Source organism: Gymnogyps californianus, chromosome 3, assembly GCF_018139145.2.
Source record: "Gymnogyps californianus isolate 813 chromosome 3, ASM1813914v2, whole genome shotgun sequence".
Taxonomy (NCBI): domain Eukaryota; kingdom Metazoa; phylum Chordata; class Aves; order Accipitriformes; family Cathartidae; genus Gymnogyps; species Gymnogyps californianus.
The window spans coordinates 52653575-52670331 of record NC_059473.1 but is presented as its reverse complement, the minus strand read 5'-3'; the positions used below and the strand labels follow the sequence as shown (position 1 = coordinate 52670331).

At 47.3% G+C, this 16757-nt stretch overlaps 1 protein-coding gene across 1 annotated transcript in view; it reads left to right on the top strand.

The window, feature by feature from the left end:
- The first annotated feature begins 1756 nt into the window (after nt 1-1756).
- The window catches only part of SLC22A3 (solute carrier family 22 member 3), a 34774-nt gene continuing 19773 nt past the window's right edge, over nt 1757-16757 (top strand). Inside the window, exons 1-2 of the mRNA XM_050895181.1 lie at nt 1757-2170; nt 14740-14843. Coding sequence (XP_050751138.1) covers nt 1757-2170; nt 14740-14843 — 518 coding nt within the window. The remainder of the gene's footprint in view (nt 2171-14739; nt 14844-16757) is intronic.

Genomic DNA, 16757 nt, shown 5'->3' with positions numbered 1-16757 from the left:
GGGAAAAAAGCAATATTTTTAACTGGGGTAAGGCTCGAGGAGCAGTGGAGGTTTAATACACCCTTGAGCAGAGCTGTGAGAGCAGCGCACAGGCTGATTATCAGTCTCTGTCCCCATTTATTTGTCATTGTGGTGGTCCCTACAGAGACAATCTCCTCCCCAGCCACTGGAAGCTGTCAGGATAAACCATCTCACCTTTGACATCTCAGCATGACTGAACCCCCAATTAGCCTTGTTGGGATAAAAGAGCTTCTCTTGTTTGAAACCAGCCATCAGACAGTGCCCCATGTCCTCAGACACAGACCTGGACCCAAAGGTGATGTGTTCATGGCCTCTAAGCCTGATTACTGCAAAACAGCATAACCAGGAGTCAAACAAAATTCCCTTAAAAGCATCTTCTGATGCAAGCACAGCAGTGCATCTACCTAGCAACGTGCATCTTTGCCGAGCTCACACCACAGCACCAGTCTTCATGTCTGTTACAAAGTCCACGTCAGATAGTCTGTATAGTAATCAAAGCCTTCCTTGGTCTGGGTCTAACTGTTTTAGAAATTATACTTTGCTTCAAAACCATAGACACTCATGGTCAAAGCTGTAGGAAACCAGAGACAAGGGATTGCAAGAGACATCTTTGATAGGTGCTGTCCCTGTGCTCCTTCTTGCGAGAGAATAGAGTGGCCATGGACCTCATGATCCTGAAGGAAGTGCAAAACTCCTGCTGTTGCAAGTCTGATTTGATTCAGGGAGTTCTGCACAAGATGTGTTCATGTGCACACAAAATGCACCCCAGTCCTGGCTCCCCCTTCCCTTCTTCCCCCACTCAAACAAACAGCTGAACAGAAAAGTGAAATAACTTGTTTTCCATTCGTTTTTGATGAAAAAAAACCTGGTCATTTCTCTTTTAAATATTTGGAAGACTTTGTGAAATTAAAATTAACAAGGTCCTATAAAAGCCTTCTTGAACAGGTAGATCCAACTTTAAAAAAAAAATCCTGGATTTTGGACTGGCGCAGTTTGTGAGCCTTGCTTTATTTACACTACAGAAAGGAAAGACTCTTGCAAATGAAATCTGTACAGATGGTGAAGTAGCGTTTTGGAGAAGTAATTAAACATTGCCGCAGTATTCATTTCTATTTGCTGAAGGAAAGACTTTATAGCTCTCTTTGAAAAAACTTTCTTCCTGCTCCTGCCATCCCACAGAGAGGCTGCATCACTCACTGCTGCTTTTTGCAACAGCTTCTGTGCTCTTTCCCGTTTAACTCTGCTTTATCCTTGCACCTATTAATTTATCGCAGCCACGGTGGGAGCTGGCATTTGCGGCTCGCCTGCCCTGAAGGAGTTAACTGGGTTTATTACATAATCTGTTTAACATTCAGGATGAATAGGAAATGCACGCCCCTTCTCTCTTACAATATGTTTGTGCGCTTTAAATCGCACTCCTCCCAGGCTGTGTGTAAGCCCCACGCCACTTGACATGCCCTGAGTCTCCGCGTGTGTGCTTGGGCGCACACTTGCATGCCTGCCTGCAGCTTTGCCCTGTTCCGGCTCCGCTCATGCTACCGGCGGCATTGCACGCCCACGTATCTGTATATGTGTGTGTGTGTGTGTGTGTGCGTGTGCACGTGTGCATGAGAAGAGAGGAGCGAGGGGAGGTGAGACGGTCACGTTTATAGGAAGCGCCAGCAGTCGTTGCGAAGTGTGAAAGCAAACTCTGCCATCTCTTGGACTGCTCCGAGTGGACAGACCACTTCACATAATGCCATCTTTCGATGAGGTTTTGAAGGAAGCTGGGGAATTTGGAAGATTTCAAAAGAGGGTCTTTTTCCTCCTTTGCCAGACAGGCATAACTTTTTCGTTCCTGTTCACCAGTGTGGTTTTCCTTGGGCAGGCACCAGACAACTACTGGTGCAGGATCCCTGGGGCAGCTGAATTAAGCGAACGATGTGGCTGGACGCTGGAAGAGGAACAAAACTTCACAGTACTGCCCCTGCGCCTGGGGAATGTGTCCTCCAGTGGGGAGTGCGAGAGGCTGGACGTCGCATGGGACACCTCCGTCAGCTGCGCCAGCCCGTTCGCCCACTACGGCAATCGCAGCACGGGCAACCTGCCGCTCGCCGCGTGCCACGATAACTGGGCGTATAAACAGCCTCACTCATCCATCGTCAGCGAGGTAAGGAAAATCCCTGTCCTCTGATCAGTGGCTTCTGTCCCGGTGTGGGATTGTGGCAGTAAAATGGGACTGCTGCTGCGAGGGTCGTTGCTTTGGTGGCTGGTTTTCCTTTCCAGATTTGTTTTGTTCCGAGTCACAAGCAAATCGGGACTATGAGTATGATCAAGTGTCAGCGTCAAGCTTTCAGGGAAAGGTGAGCTGATCTGAAGGGTGGCTCTCCAAAGCCAAGCACCCCACGCAAAGCCAAACGCCTCACACACAGATTGCTCTGTCGCTAGAGGAATGTCAGATTAAAATAAAGGGTTAAGTTCTTGCAGCTGAGGCTTCTGGTGCTCAATTTTGGGCCAGCAGCTTTGGTGGTGTAAACTCCAAGCGTAGCTGACTGATACCACTTGATGATCTGGATCACTGTATATAATCCATTCTCTGTATTTCCAGTACTGAACACTTAAGTCTGCAGGTAATAAAAAAAACTGGTGGCAGACTGCCCTTCTGAGATCTGACAGGAGTCAGCAGAAATGATTGTGCTTACTAAAGAAAAAAAACCAAACACACATTTTCGCCCAAAGCTATCATTCAGCTTTTCCTGAAAGGTCAGCGTCAGAGAACTGCAGACTATTACCACTAGTGGTAAGCGCTGGCAAATGTAGTGGCTTTTTAATGAGGCTGCAAAAGGCCATTTAAGATGCTTTCCTAGGAGATCCTCTGTGTAATCTGTAATCATGCCGTGGATGTGCTGTGGTCTGGCTCCAGCATACAGTCTGCACACTAGGAGTGTGTATTTTAAGGTCATCCTGACAGTAACGGTCACCGATGCAGTGATGAAAAATAGGAAGTGTGCTTAGAGGGGTTGGCTAGGAAATCATTAAGGTGCACCGCAAAATATGTCAGCACAGCCATGGGCTCTGGCTCCTGCCTGTCTCATGAGCCTCCTGCTGTGGTTTTTAAGGTGCTTGCACTGGAGCCGTGCCCTCTGAAACATGGAGCAGGGCACAGCAGGCAAAGCCCTGAGCAAACACTGAACTGAAAAGCGGTGCCTATCCTGACCTTTCAATTCACCATCCTTCCCCAATCCAGCTGGGACCACTGGATCTGCTCGCAGGTTCAGGCTCTTCAGAGCAGCAGCTTTGTGCCCTGAGCACTGCATCTGACCTGAGCAGCTTTAGCCAGGATCTATGCTCAGGAGAAGATAAATCAGAGCATCTGGCTGGCCCTAGAGCAAAAGTTCAGAACTGGCTTTTGTGTGCGACCGCCAAAATCAAGGCTGCTCAGAGGGCCCCAAGTGACCGCAGGGAGCTGGTGTCAAACTTTGGTCCCTGGGAATGATGTATCTCTGCCTGCGCTGGCAGTGGCAGCCAGGGCTGGGTGGGCAGGAGGATGAATGCTGCCCGGAGCCACAGCCTGGCTCTGGAGCGAACCGCGGGAGGCGGCCATGGTGGGAAGGTTATGCTGCTGCCTCTGAGGTACCTCTGCTGGGGGACTGCGAGGGGTTAGGTCATGGTGTCTTTTACCTGGGCAGTCTGTGCTAGGCGTTCACCTCAGAGCTTAAAAATAAAAATACAGAGATTCCTTTTCTTTTGTTGTTCCTTTTTTTTCCCTTTAGCCTTGCTGTAGGTGAAAGCATGTAAGTTGTGTCCATAAGATTGTGCTCAGAGTCCGTTTATGGCAGCAATTGGTGTATCTAGCAAAGCCACTGTGATTTTCCAGCAGCACTGAGCCACTAGGTACAGTTAAGAGAAAATGAAACCAGTGTTTGTGTTGCAGCAATAAATGGGAATGAAAGGTTCAATGTTCTCTGGCGAACACTTTGCTCCTCTGCACCTTCTTCCTCTTTTCTCCTGGGGAGACCCTCCAGGGCCAAGGGAGGGACGAGGGATGAAGGGATACTCGGGGAAGTGCTCCCCACCTGTGGTCCCAAAGGTGCACATTGGGAAAACCAGGGTGAAACAGTCTGCAAGTAGTGACAGGCTGGGATTGTCTGTCCCCTGTGTTGGGGCAGCAGGTCCCATCAGCAGTGTCAGTGCAGCTCCTAGAGGGACACTTGCTGGCTTGGTGCACCTCGGCCGGAGGGTGCTGGGCTGTGACCTGTGGCACTTGTGTCCTGTTCCCAGTTTTGCAACATTTGCCAGATAAATCACATCCCACAAGGCTCAGTTTCTTCATCTAAAAAGGAAGCTTGTGGCATGCACGTCCTGGCTCAATTCCTTTGAGATCAGCTATTAAAAGGAGCTTGATATCTTATTAATGCGTTATAGGTCCAGCAAAGACAATTTAAATCCCAGATTTAATTTAGTTTCCTTTTGCTCAGCTGAGGCTCTAACAAATCATGACTCAATTTAAGCAGATTTGTGCTCTGTTTAATCAGCTCACCAAAGACGTTTTTTCTCATGTGTCTACTTGTAAATGCTTCATTTTGTCCATGTGTGCAGAAACGTTTCTGTTTCTTTCAACTATCTTAAGATTTCTGGCACTTCATGTCTGGCTGAATCAACAGTGGAAATGACCAGAGAGACAAAGTTAAAAGGATGAGTTACATGACAATCTGAAGGACATATGTTCAGGGAGAAAGAGAGAGAAGGGGGGGGGAAAAGTCAGGATACTGAAGGAGTTCTTCCAGGCCTACAGCAAGCGCAGATCCGGTGTGGATTTGCAGCATGGCAGGGGAGGCAGAGGGCAAATGCAGGCATGTAAAGCCTTCGCTGGGAAAAGATGTCATACCACAGAGCAGGTCTGGCAGCCAAACCACAGGCTATTGCAATCAGTTCTGAGCACCCTAAAGAAGATAAATCATATCTTCTCCCTCCATGGCTGGAGGGACAGATTTATGACGAGTTGTGAAATGAATGGTATTGCAGTACCTGACTTCTTTGCTCTGATTTGTGTGTGACTGGAGCATGTTGCTCACTGGCTGCTCTCTCATCTTAGGTAGCTATCATCTTCCGCAAAGGCATTCACAGTAGCATCAGCAGAAGGAAGCAGAGGAAAAAGGGGGAATGTGGACTGATAAAAAGCACCCACTGCTTTGTAAGCAGTACCTGGGGTGCCTGCTGCATCACCTGCTGCTGCAGGACTCCTGACTCTCAGTGCTGGGGTACAGCAGGGTGCTGGGAGAACGTACCAGGGCTTTCCTCCTTCAGCATCTGAGGAGAAGAGCAAAATCTATTCAGAAATCATCACAGGAGCAACACATGGCAAAGCCAGTTAGCTTGGTCTAGTGACAGGCGACAGAGCATTGCTAAAGATTCCCTTTTAAAATCTTCTTTTGATGTCTAACGGGCTCTGAGAGGAGGTCCCTACTTCTGCAGTGACATGCCTAAGGGTCTCTATGCTCTGTTGCTTTAGATCAGGCTTTTCTGTGAGGGCAATCCAAATCAGAGGAGGAGTTGTCCACTGGTACTGCACACACAGCCCAGCACTGTGGTGCCTGAATTAAAGTTGAGCAAAATGGAGCTGGGATGATGTAAAGGTTTCGAGATATCAGCGAAGTCCTCTGCTATGTGTAAAACTTGGCAGTGACCCTTCCAACGCAATGGTGTCGCAGGTGGTGGATCTGCACAGAAGACCTTGGCCCGGTGCAATCTTCTCCTGTTTAATTGAGCAGGTCTTGCACAGCTCCCTGTGAAACTGGAAGACGCGGCTGCATGCGTCAGCGGTGGGACAGAAACCCAGTGGCTTCTCAGATTTTGCTTGGTTAGGGAGGCTGAGGGGGTAATTATCGAGCTAAATCCATTCCTGGCTCGTGCCAGCTGATGCCATCTGAAATGATGCTGGTTGTAGCAGGTGGCTGGCGCTGTTCAGGAGGGAAGGCTGGTGACAGCAGCACCTCTCACAGGGGGAGGAGGGCAGGAAAGGACAGCCTTTCTGCACAGCAGATGGAGAAGGAGGAAGAGCAGGGGTGCCAGGGGACTGCGGTGGACTGGGGGGGGCCGCAGCCTCATGCTCTGGCCCAGGGGTCTGGAAGGGAGCCCAGGTCACCCCCTGCACTCCGTAACACTTGAAGTAGGAAGCGTGTTGCCTGCCATCTCCTGCCAGGTGAGCCTTGTGAGGGACACAGGTACCCAGGACATACGGAAGTCATTAAACCTAATTTCGCCAGGAAACTGTGCTGAAGACTGAGTCACTGACCTTTAATACTGCTGGGGTTTGGCACTATGTACTTTCGTCCCAGTGGAGAAAGTCTAGCACTCTGTGAAAGGGCAGTTGGTGAAAGTTTGCAAAGCGGTAGCCATTTTATTCAGACATTTTTGGCGGTGATGACTCCTAGAGGCATGTGCATGAATTACAATCGCGTCTGCAGGTTGAATGGCCTGTGGTGGTGGATGAAAGGAAGAGGGACATCTACACGGTCATCAGCAGCTACAGCACAGCTGGCATATTTTAGGCTTATTAGCAGCCTTTGTTGGCAGGAGTTCAGCAGAAGGGACCGATTCCAATATGCCCTGTCTGCAGCAAGTCTTCACGCTGTAGATGATGTCGAGACCTGGCAACAATTTATTGCCAAAGTGTGAGGTCTGAGGTGGACAAATGATCATGTGAACATATCCTATTGCACCTGCTGGGAATAAATCTTTTTACTCCTCTGCTTGCCAGCTGTCTCAGAAAGTAACAGTCAGCCAGCATTTGCAGAGAAACCTGTAAGCAAAGCAATAATGTTTGTCTCATAGTTTTTACAGTCCCTCAGAGCAGGAGATAACATGGCAGTCAAGCTCAGGGTGGAGAAAACACAGGTGGTCCTTTTGCTGTCCTCCTCCAAGGCAATAAACAACATAATTCACCCTCAAAGTGTTGATCTAGTGTGATTATTGTCATTGGCACGGCAGTACCCTGTCTTATTTCCACCGTCATGGTGGGATTAATACTAAGTAGTGGAGAGAAAGGGAAAAAGGGCAGACAGAGGAGCAGAGGGAGCAGCAGTTGCTGAATTTCTTATGAAGCTCTAACTAAGCTTTCCCCGTATGAGAGAGGCTGGAGCAGTTCCTTGCACGGGTTATGCCAGTGGGGCTATGTTTCTGTCACTGCCATCGAGCCAGCTGATACTGGCTGAGGGTTCGGGCCTTGGTTTTTCTTATTGTTTTTAGGACAGCTGCTGTTTTCCCCCCTTTAGGACGTGGTAAGTTTCTCTGCCTCCCTCTTGCTTTGGCCGTGGATAGACATAAGAAAAAAAGGACAGAAGAGGCCTTCTGTCCTAGGACACTCAGGGAGTCCAGGTGATTTGAGTGGCAGGGACACAAAGGTACCAACTGGGCCTTGGGCCATGCACAGGAGAGAAACCTCCAAAGCTTTCAAAGCTAAGCTGTTCCTCAGGCCTTGAGCCACAGTGCCCTGGGAGCAGGGTAAAGGCTGACTCCGTTTGTCCTGTTAAGTGCTCAGCTTGAAACAAGACATGGAGAAGGACAGTGTCCTTGCTTAGTCCCTTAGCACTCTGACAGAAGCTTTGACAGAAAGAGAAAAAAAAGGTAATTTCTCCATTTCCACTGCATGCCCTTGCAGGGTGTTTTGTTGCAGTAAGGTTGTGTGAAAGATAGCAGTTTGACAGCCCAGAGGACAAGAGAGATGGAGAAGAGCTGCCCAGCAACAAATAAGGAACATGCAGCAACAGTCTGCATCTCCCCAGGTTTCCTTAAATGATGAATATTGCCCTAAACCGTTTGTCACTGTGAGCGGAAGGGTAAACCAGCCTCTGTTTGGCCACTTGTATGAATGCCACTTAAAACTTGTGTGTGGGCTCTCAATATGTGTTGTAATTGGGCTGAGGAATCACTGTAAATTTCTTTATTGACCAAAGAGTTTCATCCATCATCTTGAAATTTAATTGTGACAGGCAGTAAAGTGCTTCCAAAATCCTACTCAAAGTTGCTACATTTTGAGGAGCTTTTAATGGCGTGTTGTCATTTAAAGCAATGCATTTCTGCAGGGATAGGTGTGCTGAAGTGTTTTGGGACTTGCTCGGTGCATAAAGGCCTCTCAAGTACCAGGAATTACAAGTCTGCAGTTAGTCTGCATGTCAAACTAAAATGGAAAATGTTTGCCTTCTGCCAAGGCTATGAAGAAATGAGCAGTTGCCACAGCCCCCGTGTTTCCCAGTCATTAGTCATGTACGAGCATTTCTTCTGTTCCAGTCTCAGCCAGTTCCCACTCCTTTCTATAGAGATTACTCCACTAATGAGCTACAGAGGCCCAGTGCAAAAACCTCTTCCTTCTCCCAGGGAGATCTTGCTCAAGTGGTTTGCTGCTGCTTGAGAGATCAGCAAAGTGCACCAGCATTGTTCCTTCCAGCCACACCACTGCTACTGTAAATCTGCACTGGGATTTCACGTTGATGTTCAAGCCTCTAGCGGGTGGGAAAACATTCATCACAGGGATGTATGTCCAAGCAGGAGTGTATGGCTGCCCGTATCACAAGGCTGTCGGGGTGGAAGGGACTGATTTTCCCCACTCTGTTAAGGACACTACAGAAGGGGATGTCCTGAAGGAGCTGGTTCCTGCTGCCTGTCTCTGTTGGCAGCACCTCACTTCTGCTCAGGATGGCAGCTCTTTGCCAAGGCTAAGAGAAAAGGAGTGCACATGTGGATTGTTTATCAATTTGGGCAGCGCAACCTTTTTTAGTCAGCTGCCTAAATGGAAGGAGGCTGCGTTCAGGCACACAATGCTTTTTGTCACACAGCGGACAGAAATCACGCAGGCGAACGCAGCACTGAATCCAGAGATGAATTGTGCTGGTTGTATGCACTTGCGCAGTGAGGGGCTTAGCTGGGAGCATGGCAATGCTGAGCAAGAGGATATGCCCTTAGCTGGAGCTGGCCAGCTGAGCTAGCTCACCTGCTTGATGATTGCAATGAGGAGCCAGCTAGCTAGGTTTTAACAGGGTTTAGGTGTAGCCAGCGCTATACAGGTCAACAAATAGGCTTAAGATCAGGGGCAAATAACCCTAAGGCTTTCTTTTCCTTGTCCGTATCCTTCCCCCTCCCCTGCAGTAAATGTTTTAGCAATCAAATTTCAAGTCTATGGAGGAAAGGGGACTCAAAACAGGACATGGTGACATTCCCTTTCTGCTGTGTTATCCTGGGTGAGCTTATTCAAGTGAAAGCAGAAATGTGTACTTCATGGCATAGACACGCACAACGAGGACACTGTGGACAGAGACACCTACAAATGCACAGGGAGGACTGGACGGTAAGCCCTGCTCACCCCAACACCTGTTTCTCCAGAATGTGTCCCAAATTTTGCAGAAGCAGCAGGGGTGTGCCGTCGCAGACATAGAGGTGATGCTTCTGAAGGGAAACCTCAGCTGGGTGCCGGCTTGCCAAGGGTTGTGTGATGCTCAGCAATGTGCCACTGGTCTCGGGTCTCTGCTGCAGCTTATTTTCAATTGGTGTGAGCTACAGCTCTTCTTCCCTGGAGGTGCCAATCTGGAACATTCAGGAAGAAAACAAAGAAAACCGAAGTCAGACAGCTGTGGTCTAGACAGATAGAGAGCCCTAGAGTTTTTGCTTCTCAATGTTACCAGTTTTGGAAACGAAGTGGGATCACAGGAGAGTAGTCTGTGACATTTAAAGACCATATGCTGGGATTTTTTTGGTATGTTATGAGAAGAACGTGTACTTTCAGGGAATGGGATCTCCTATTACTCACAGTGGGAGATGGTTACTAACAGGGATAGCTCTTTTGCTCCTCGATGCCACTGGATATTAGCGTGGAAGTGCTCCTCGTCAGTGAGCTCCTCACAACGTGGACTGCATCTGTCTGGGCATAGGGGCAGCCTGTGTGGTAGGAGTGTAAACATCAGCCCATGCATGGACAGGAATATGACTGTTCAGAAACAGAGAGGAGGCACCACTCTGCTCCTTTTTGTGGAGCCTGCTAGCAAGGGACATGGGAGATGTTTTGGGGGAGCATCATATGGGAGGACTACTGGCTAACTGGAGAGAGGCTGAAATCCTGGGTAAACAGATGCAGATGCTTTTTCTCCAAGTGATGCAGATGGGGATAACTATCAATCAGGCACAACCCAACCAGGTCACAGCTGAAGCCGTGATGTGGGTCTGACAGGCGGCTTGGATCAAAGAAAGGTCTCAGCAGGGTGTGCAATTCTCTTTTAAAGGTTACATTCCCCTCTAAAGGTTATATTTGCAAACGAAAAGCAAGGCATTAGCAGGGTGATAACTTAAATGCTAGGTGCTACGTCAAGCAAACAGAAAAGGTCTGAGAATGCTTATCTGTACCAGAAGTTATTTAAATACTTAGAAAATAAGAAAGTGCCGGACTAACTTAGGAGAGTCCAGTTAGTGTATAGTCACTAATCTCCTCAGAAAGAGCTCATAGTTTCTTAGAAGTTTTCTGTATTTTCCTATTTCCCAGAATATTTAAAAGATTGTACGATATTCTTAGCCAAGAGCTAGTTTCAGCTGCTGCCTAAATCATCTGAAATTGCTATTCAGATGAAAGAGTCCTCTCTGGTAAAGATACTTTTCCCTCTCTCTTTCTGGCACGCGTTCATTCTCCTACCCTCTTTCATGACAGCTTATTCATTGCCTGTTTACAGTAAAGAGGGATCAAATTATTTAAAAAATAAAAATACCCTTTGCTAAAGGATCAAAAGTATAAACCCTGAAGGCCAGTGCCTGCAGCGGGCGCTGGGGCTGGTCCTTCCTGGCAGCTCTGTGCAGGCTGGCTGCTTGCCTGGGCATGGCTTCAGTGCTGCCCGACACAGCCACCCACCACCACCCTGGGAGCTGAGCTCCTCAGCTACCTTTGTAGCTTTGTAGCTTTCCCTCTGCTCCTCAAAGGGCAGGTGCCCTTCCTGGGAGAGCGGCTCCGCAGTGCGCTGAGGGTGCCAGGCCGGCACTGTCCCGCAGCAGGGTGGGAAGCACGCCTCTCTTCCTCGGGGGCAGCCGTCCGCCTGGCACTGCCGACACGGCACTCCCTTTGCCGTCACTTGGGCTGCCGGGGTAGCCTCCTGGGTCTTGGGAAACCTGGTGTGTCGGCTCGGGGAGAGCTGTAATCCCAATGCAGCTTATAGGTGTTAGAAATCTGGGGCTTGGTCTCTGAAATCGACAACTGAAATTAGGGGTGAGCTGATTTTAAGTGATCTACAATGTTTTTATTTACGGATGTTACGTCCATGTAAGCATCATCTCATTTTGACATTGCTTTAATGGTTTTGTTATTACATGCACTTTTTAATTTTGTTCTCACACTAATTTATTGCTGTTTCTGGAGAGGCAATAATGCTCTTACTCCCTTCCTCCTTCTCTCCTTGGCTGTTTTGGCTTATGAGGGGGAGTCCTCTCTCATGACCATCTTCTTCAGGAGCAATCGCAAGTGTCAGAGGACGTTTTGCTCTCTGACTTGGGCAATTCTGTGAAGGGCTCTTAAACCTGGTCCTGTATGAAGCCATCCCTGCTGATCTATCAATCAATCAGCCTGATATTTCTCTCCAAGGTTTTGATCTTTCAAGGAGCCAAGCCACTTGCGAGGTGCTGAGCGATCTTAACCTTCACTGGGAGACGACTCATTCTGCAGACCACAGGCTCAGATCTCTCTGTTATTCCCAGGAACTGCTAGGAGAGAGTTGTGAGGGGTCCTCTCTGCCTCTGGGGAATGGTCCTCCCAGGGCCACTCCACAAGTGTCTGCTGGAAGCAGAAAATAATGGTGTAAAGGTTTGTGTTAAACAGCGTACAGAGCTTGAGCACAGATGCAGGTTGAAGCTGGCCTCTGTCACACTCCGTTGCTGTAAATAGCTGGGAAAAACCAGCACACCACAGCCAGCTCTGAAGCCACCAGTAGGAAATGGCATGAAGTAACAGAGCATTTTGTAAAACAGCCCATGGCATCATGCTCTGAGCTCTCACTAGAGCTGTCACCCGCCCAGCAGAGCGTGGGGTCTCTCCTGCTGGCACTGGTCTGATCAAAATCCCACAGGGAAGAGTGCAGCTGTGTGGTGAGACAGGCAAGGAGAGTGAAAGACCTGTGCTGTGCTTTGAGGTCCTGGGAGACCTGTTGCTACATGGTGCGAAAGCTCAGCTGAGCAGCAACATTCAGCACCTGAATGTATCACCTGCACCCAAAATACAGGCCAAGCTGGCCAGAGGAGCCGTGCCAGTGACCCACTGACCAGGCAATGCATATACCTCTTTGCGAATATAACAAGTCCAGCAGCTGTCTAGATGGTCCCCTCAGTGCATACACGGCAGTGCCAGCGCGTCCAGCACGGGCCCTGGCTGGGGGACTCGCACCAGACATGTGTCCTGTGAGGTGTCTAGCTGAGTACAGCTCTGGCTAAGTCAGAGAGGTTTCCCTGAGCTCATGTGAAGCCACTCTTCCTGCTTGCCCTCTCTGCCTATCTCTTCATGTGATCATTTCCTTTTCTGTTACACTTCAGCAGCACACTTTTGAAGACGACATTTTCTTGTAGCTAGTCTTTAGCTCTCTGGTAAGTTGTATTGCCCTCTACAGGTGGCCTCAGATGCTCCCCTGAGAGCCCTAACCTGTGCCATCAGCACAGGCGATTGCATTCCCTTCTAAAATCTTCTTTTAATGGTCATTCTCATGAAAAAAACTCCGCTTTCCAAAGCTGCATCTTTTGATACTATTTGTCAGGGTTGTCATAGTTTCAAGAATCAAGAGGTTAAGCAGTGTTTCAAGTCTGAAAGTGCTGCTCCATGTTCAGGCTATTTTAGGAAAGCATTGCAATAGCCCTTCAGTATGACAGCTGAAAGCAGGTTTTATTCCTCTCAGAGGAAGCTGAGGGTTCTGCAGCTCCTGCTCAAGATTTACAGAAGTGGAAGCCAGATGCTGATGGCCTGACTTGGCTGAAAGGTGGCCAGTCAGGCTCCCCAGAGTAACGGGGTTGACATCAAAACCATGACTATGTTTAAAGTCAGTGGGGGTGGGATATCTATCGGGTTGGGGACCTATGAGGTTACCAGCCAAGTTTTTCTTCACAGTTTTGAGAGCTGGAAACTGCAGTTCTCAGTCACAAACTCCCCAGACCTGCAGCTTCAAGAAAAACAAAAAGCCACAAACAAACCCAAATCCTGGACTTCCAGTAAAATCATCGTAACTAACAACAATGATTCTGCTGTAGTTACTGTCAGTGACAGTGCTAATAGTACATTTGGAACCAAAACTGGGGAGTTTCATTTTAAAAAGTGAAGAACAGCCCATAGAAATCAGTGTGAACGGCACCTGTGTGGAGTTCAGAATATTAAAAGAAACTGTTTCTTATTTAGGTACATAAATAAAAATTTCAGGGTATTACTTTAGATTCTTGGGTCCAGATTCAGGCTCAGTGAAATCTTAAGTCTGGGTGCCCGCTGTGTCTCCTGCGTAGGCACATCTGAAATCCCAGGCCCAGGCAATACTCGCCGGGCATTACAGCAGGCAAATGGGCTAAGACGGAACTCAGCCTCGTGGCACTAAATTTCAGAGTCTGGAGAATTGTGAGTGGCAGAAGAGGCTTTTAATCTTCTCTCTAAACACCTCTGTGGCCACCTCATCCAAGCACAGTGTTTGAGCACTGGTATTGTGGTACTCATGCTGGTGAGCACAAACGTGACATGCTGTGTGTGCTTCAGCAACCAGCACCTTGTTAGCGATGAAAATATTTCTTACAGCTCATGCCTGAAAGCAAAAGGGTCTCTCTAGGGTAAATGGTGGCAGCTGCTGTTGTCTGTGGCTTCCCTTGGTCCTGAAGCTGCATTGTTCCTAAGGTTACCCCAGATATGGATTGAAACCTCCCGACTCCCATAAGGTCTGCAGAATTAGCAGGCAGCAGTTGGTATTTCTTTATTCTCAAAGAACCTCTAAAGTAATTCTCAGTGACATGCTGTCTAGATAACTACTTTATTTTTAGTTTCATTTTAGTTTTAATTCCTAATGTCTTTGTCTTCCTTCCTCTTCCCCACTTCCCTCTTCCCTTCACCCCTGCCCATCCCCATCCCTGTTAATGAATTCTTCAGATACACACCAAAGTAATGTCGTGTTAGGGACTTATGGCTACTGCAGTATAAGGAATAGAAAAGTCTGGAAAAGCTACACCAAGAAAATACATATTCAATGTGTCTGAAATTGATCTGAGATCTGTTTTCAGTTTCCCCAGAGACCACATGTTTTTGCTTTTATCTAGAAGGCACTAAGAAAAATATTTAAACCATTTCTATAAGCTGATGTTTTCATTGGCTATAGCTGTGCACCCTTATTCTGCACTAAACAAAGTCATGGCTTTGCCTTGGCAACGTATTTAACAGCATTGTGTTTGGTTTGCAAAAGAGCAATTTGCTTTCCATATCTGGACAACTGATGTATGAAACACAGCATCCTTTTGGCAACGAGGAGCTCTGTCTCTATCTTCACGATAGCTTGAAGAGTGCCTGCTATGGCTGCACTTCCCTGGCCCACTGGTGCTTGCTGCTGAACAAGCACATTTGAACTTCCCCTTTCCCTTCCTCTTCTTCTTTCCCTTCCCCTTCCCCTTCCCACCCAGCTCTATGCGGTTTCTATAACATTTTGCCCTGAGGATGATGAATTACCCACCTGGGGTGTTTATGCCTCTCCCTTGTTCCCGCAGTATAACCTTGTGTGCGGCAATGCCTGGATGCTGGATCTCTCACAGGCTATCCTCAATCTGGGGTTTCTGGCTGGTGCGTTCACCCTGGGCTACGCTGCAGACAGGTACTGTATAAGCGCTGCTGTCCTTTGATTTGCTCGGAGGTGAAATCACTTGTAGCGTCACCTGCAATAAGCACGCGTCAACGCTTTGGAGGTTTAATTCACTTTGGATGAACATCCCCAGCCTGGGTTAACAAAACCCAGCCAACGTAATCTTCGCCTCCTTTTGGGCTGGAAACTTCACGTGATCGTACTTACTGATCCTGTTTGGACTTTAAAATGCCATGAAAAGAGGTTTTCTTGTGGTTTCCTTTTTTTTCTGTGCCCATCTGGACCCAGGAAGGGCAGAAGGACACAGAAATGAAAAGGAAGCATTCAGAGGAGTTTTCTGGACTGGTGTTTACCGGAGGATGTTTAATAAGCGCCATTGATGAAGAAAGCAGCTACTTGAGGAAAGAAGGAAGGGACTTAGTATGGTAACTCTCTCCATTCACAGGCTGGACTCATACGCTTACTGTCAAGGTCATAGCTCCCTCCAGCCAGTCCTCAACTCTGTTAGAGCTGGATGCATACCAAAGAAAAGATGTGGGTGATATTCAGGCTTGAGCAGCCGACCTGCCCCGGAGCAGGGAGCTCCCATAAGCTCTACCTTGCTCTTAGAGTAAAGGAGGGAGCCTGGTTTGTGCTTTGTGCTGATAATTAACAGTAGTCAACCTATGCATTGGCCGAGAGCACCACTGATGATTTCAATGGCAGAGCATATTTCTTCAGTTCATAAAATACTTTCTTTCTGCCTGTTTTATTTTAATTTGGTATCTGTAATAATAGTAATAATAACTTAAAGTACGATTTCTTTGTAGGCAGGAATACTTGCAGAATTATCTGGAATGTCATCTCAGATAACAAATTTTGAACTAGCAAACAAAAGGACTTTCAAGGAAAACCTCATCTTTCCAAGGGATGTAGTAATAAGGGAAAAAGTAAGGCGGAAAAGATGCCATGGCACTGGCTACCTTAAGATATCTCTGCTCAGTGTCTGGCTGGGCAGTTGTGATACTAGCACCTTAAGACTGTGTAAGAGTAGAGATATTACAGCTAATTATTAAAATAAAATAATATGTCTAGGAGTACTTGTGTATTAAGCACAACGTAACTACCGTACAACTAGAATGTTGTGCATGGATAGCACTGGGGGCATGTGCTGCAGCCAGACCATTAGACTCTTGTCTCCTTGACAGCACTCAAAAGAACAGACCTGGTTGAAAATACCCTGATTTTTGTCCCGTATAAATTCTTCTCATGAAACCTTTAGAACAAAATGAACAAACAAATATTCTCTCAAATACTTTTTGGTAAGATAAACAGCTACAGCAGTTTTCACAGTTTCTTCTTAAAACAGCAACAATAACAATGGAGAAGAGATCAAAATGGAAATTTTAGTTGTGTTCCAAAGACACAGTTGCCGTGAAACTACAGGGAGGTTTTGCTGGGAGGTTTTTTTGGATTACGGCTTACTTTGGGCACGCCTATTATTAATGATGTTTTTTGCTGGAAAATGAGACTCATGAATACGCTAGGCAGACTTTGAAAACAAGCAGTCTAAACCTAAACAAAACACTGGAAAATCACATAAAGTAATTAAAGAAGAAATTACTTACTTTCACAGAGCTGGCTATAATTACTATTAGGAGACTAATTTGTGAAAACAGAAATCCCCAACAAAAGTTGCCCTTATTTCAACTGGATCGAAAATCTGAACTGTAACATATGGGCCATAGTTTAGATACAAAAAGACAAACTGTTTTCTAAAATAAAAGGGGTCTGGTGAGGACATCACCAGTTTTAAAATTAGTGACATAAAGGCAGTGATAACTACAACAGGGAAAAGAGTCCCATATCCTCAGGGACGACACTACAAAGTTTCAGGCAGCCTCCCTTTGGAACAAGGCCAGTCTCAAAAAGGCACTTTCAGATCTA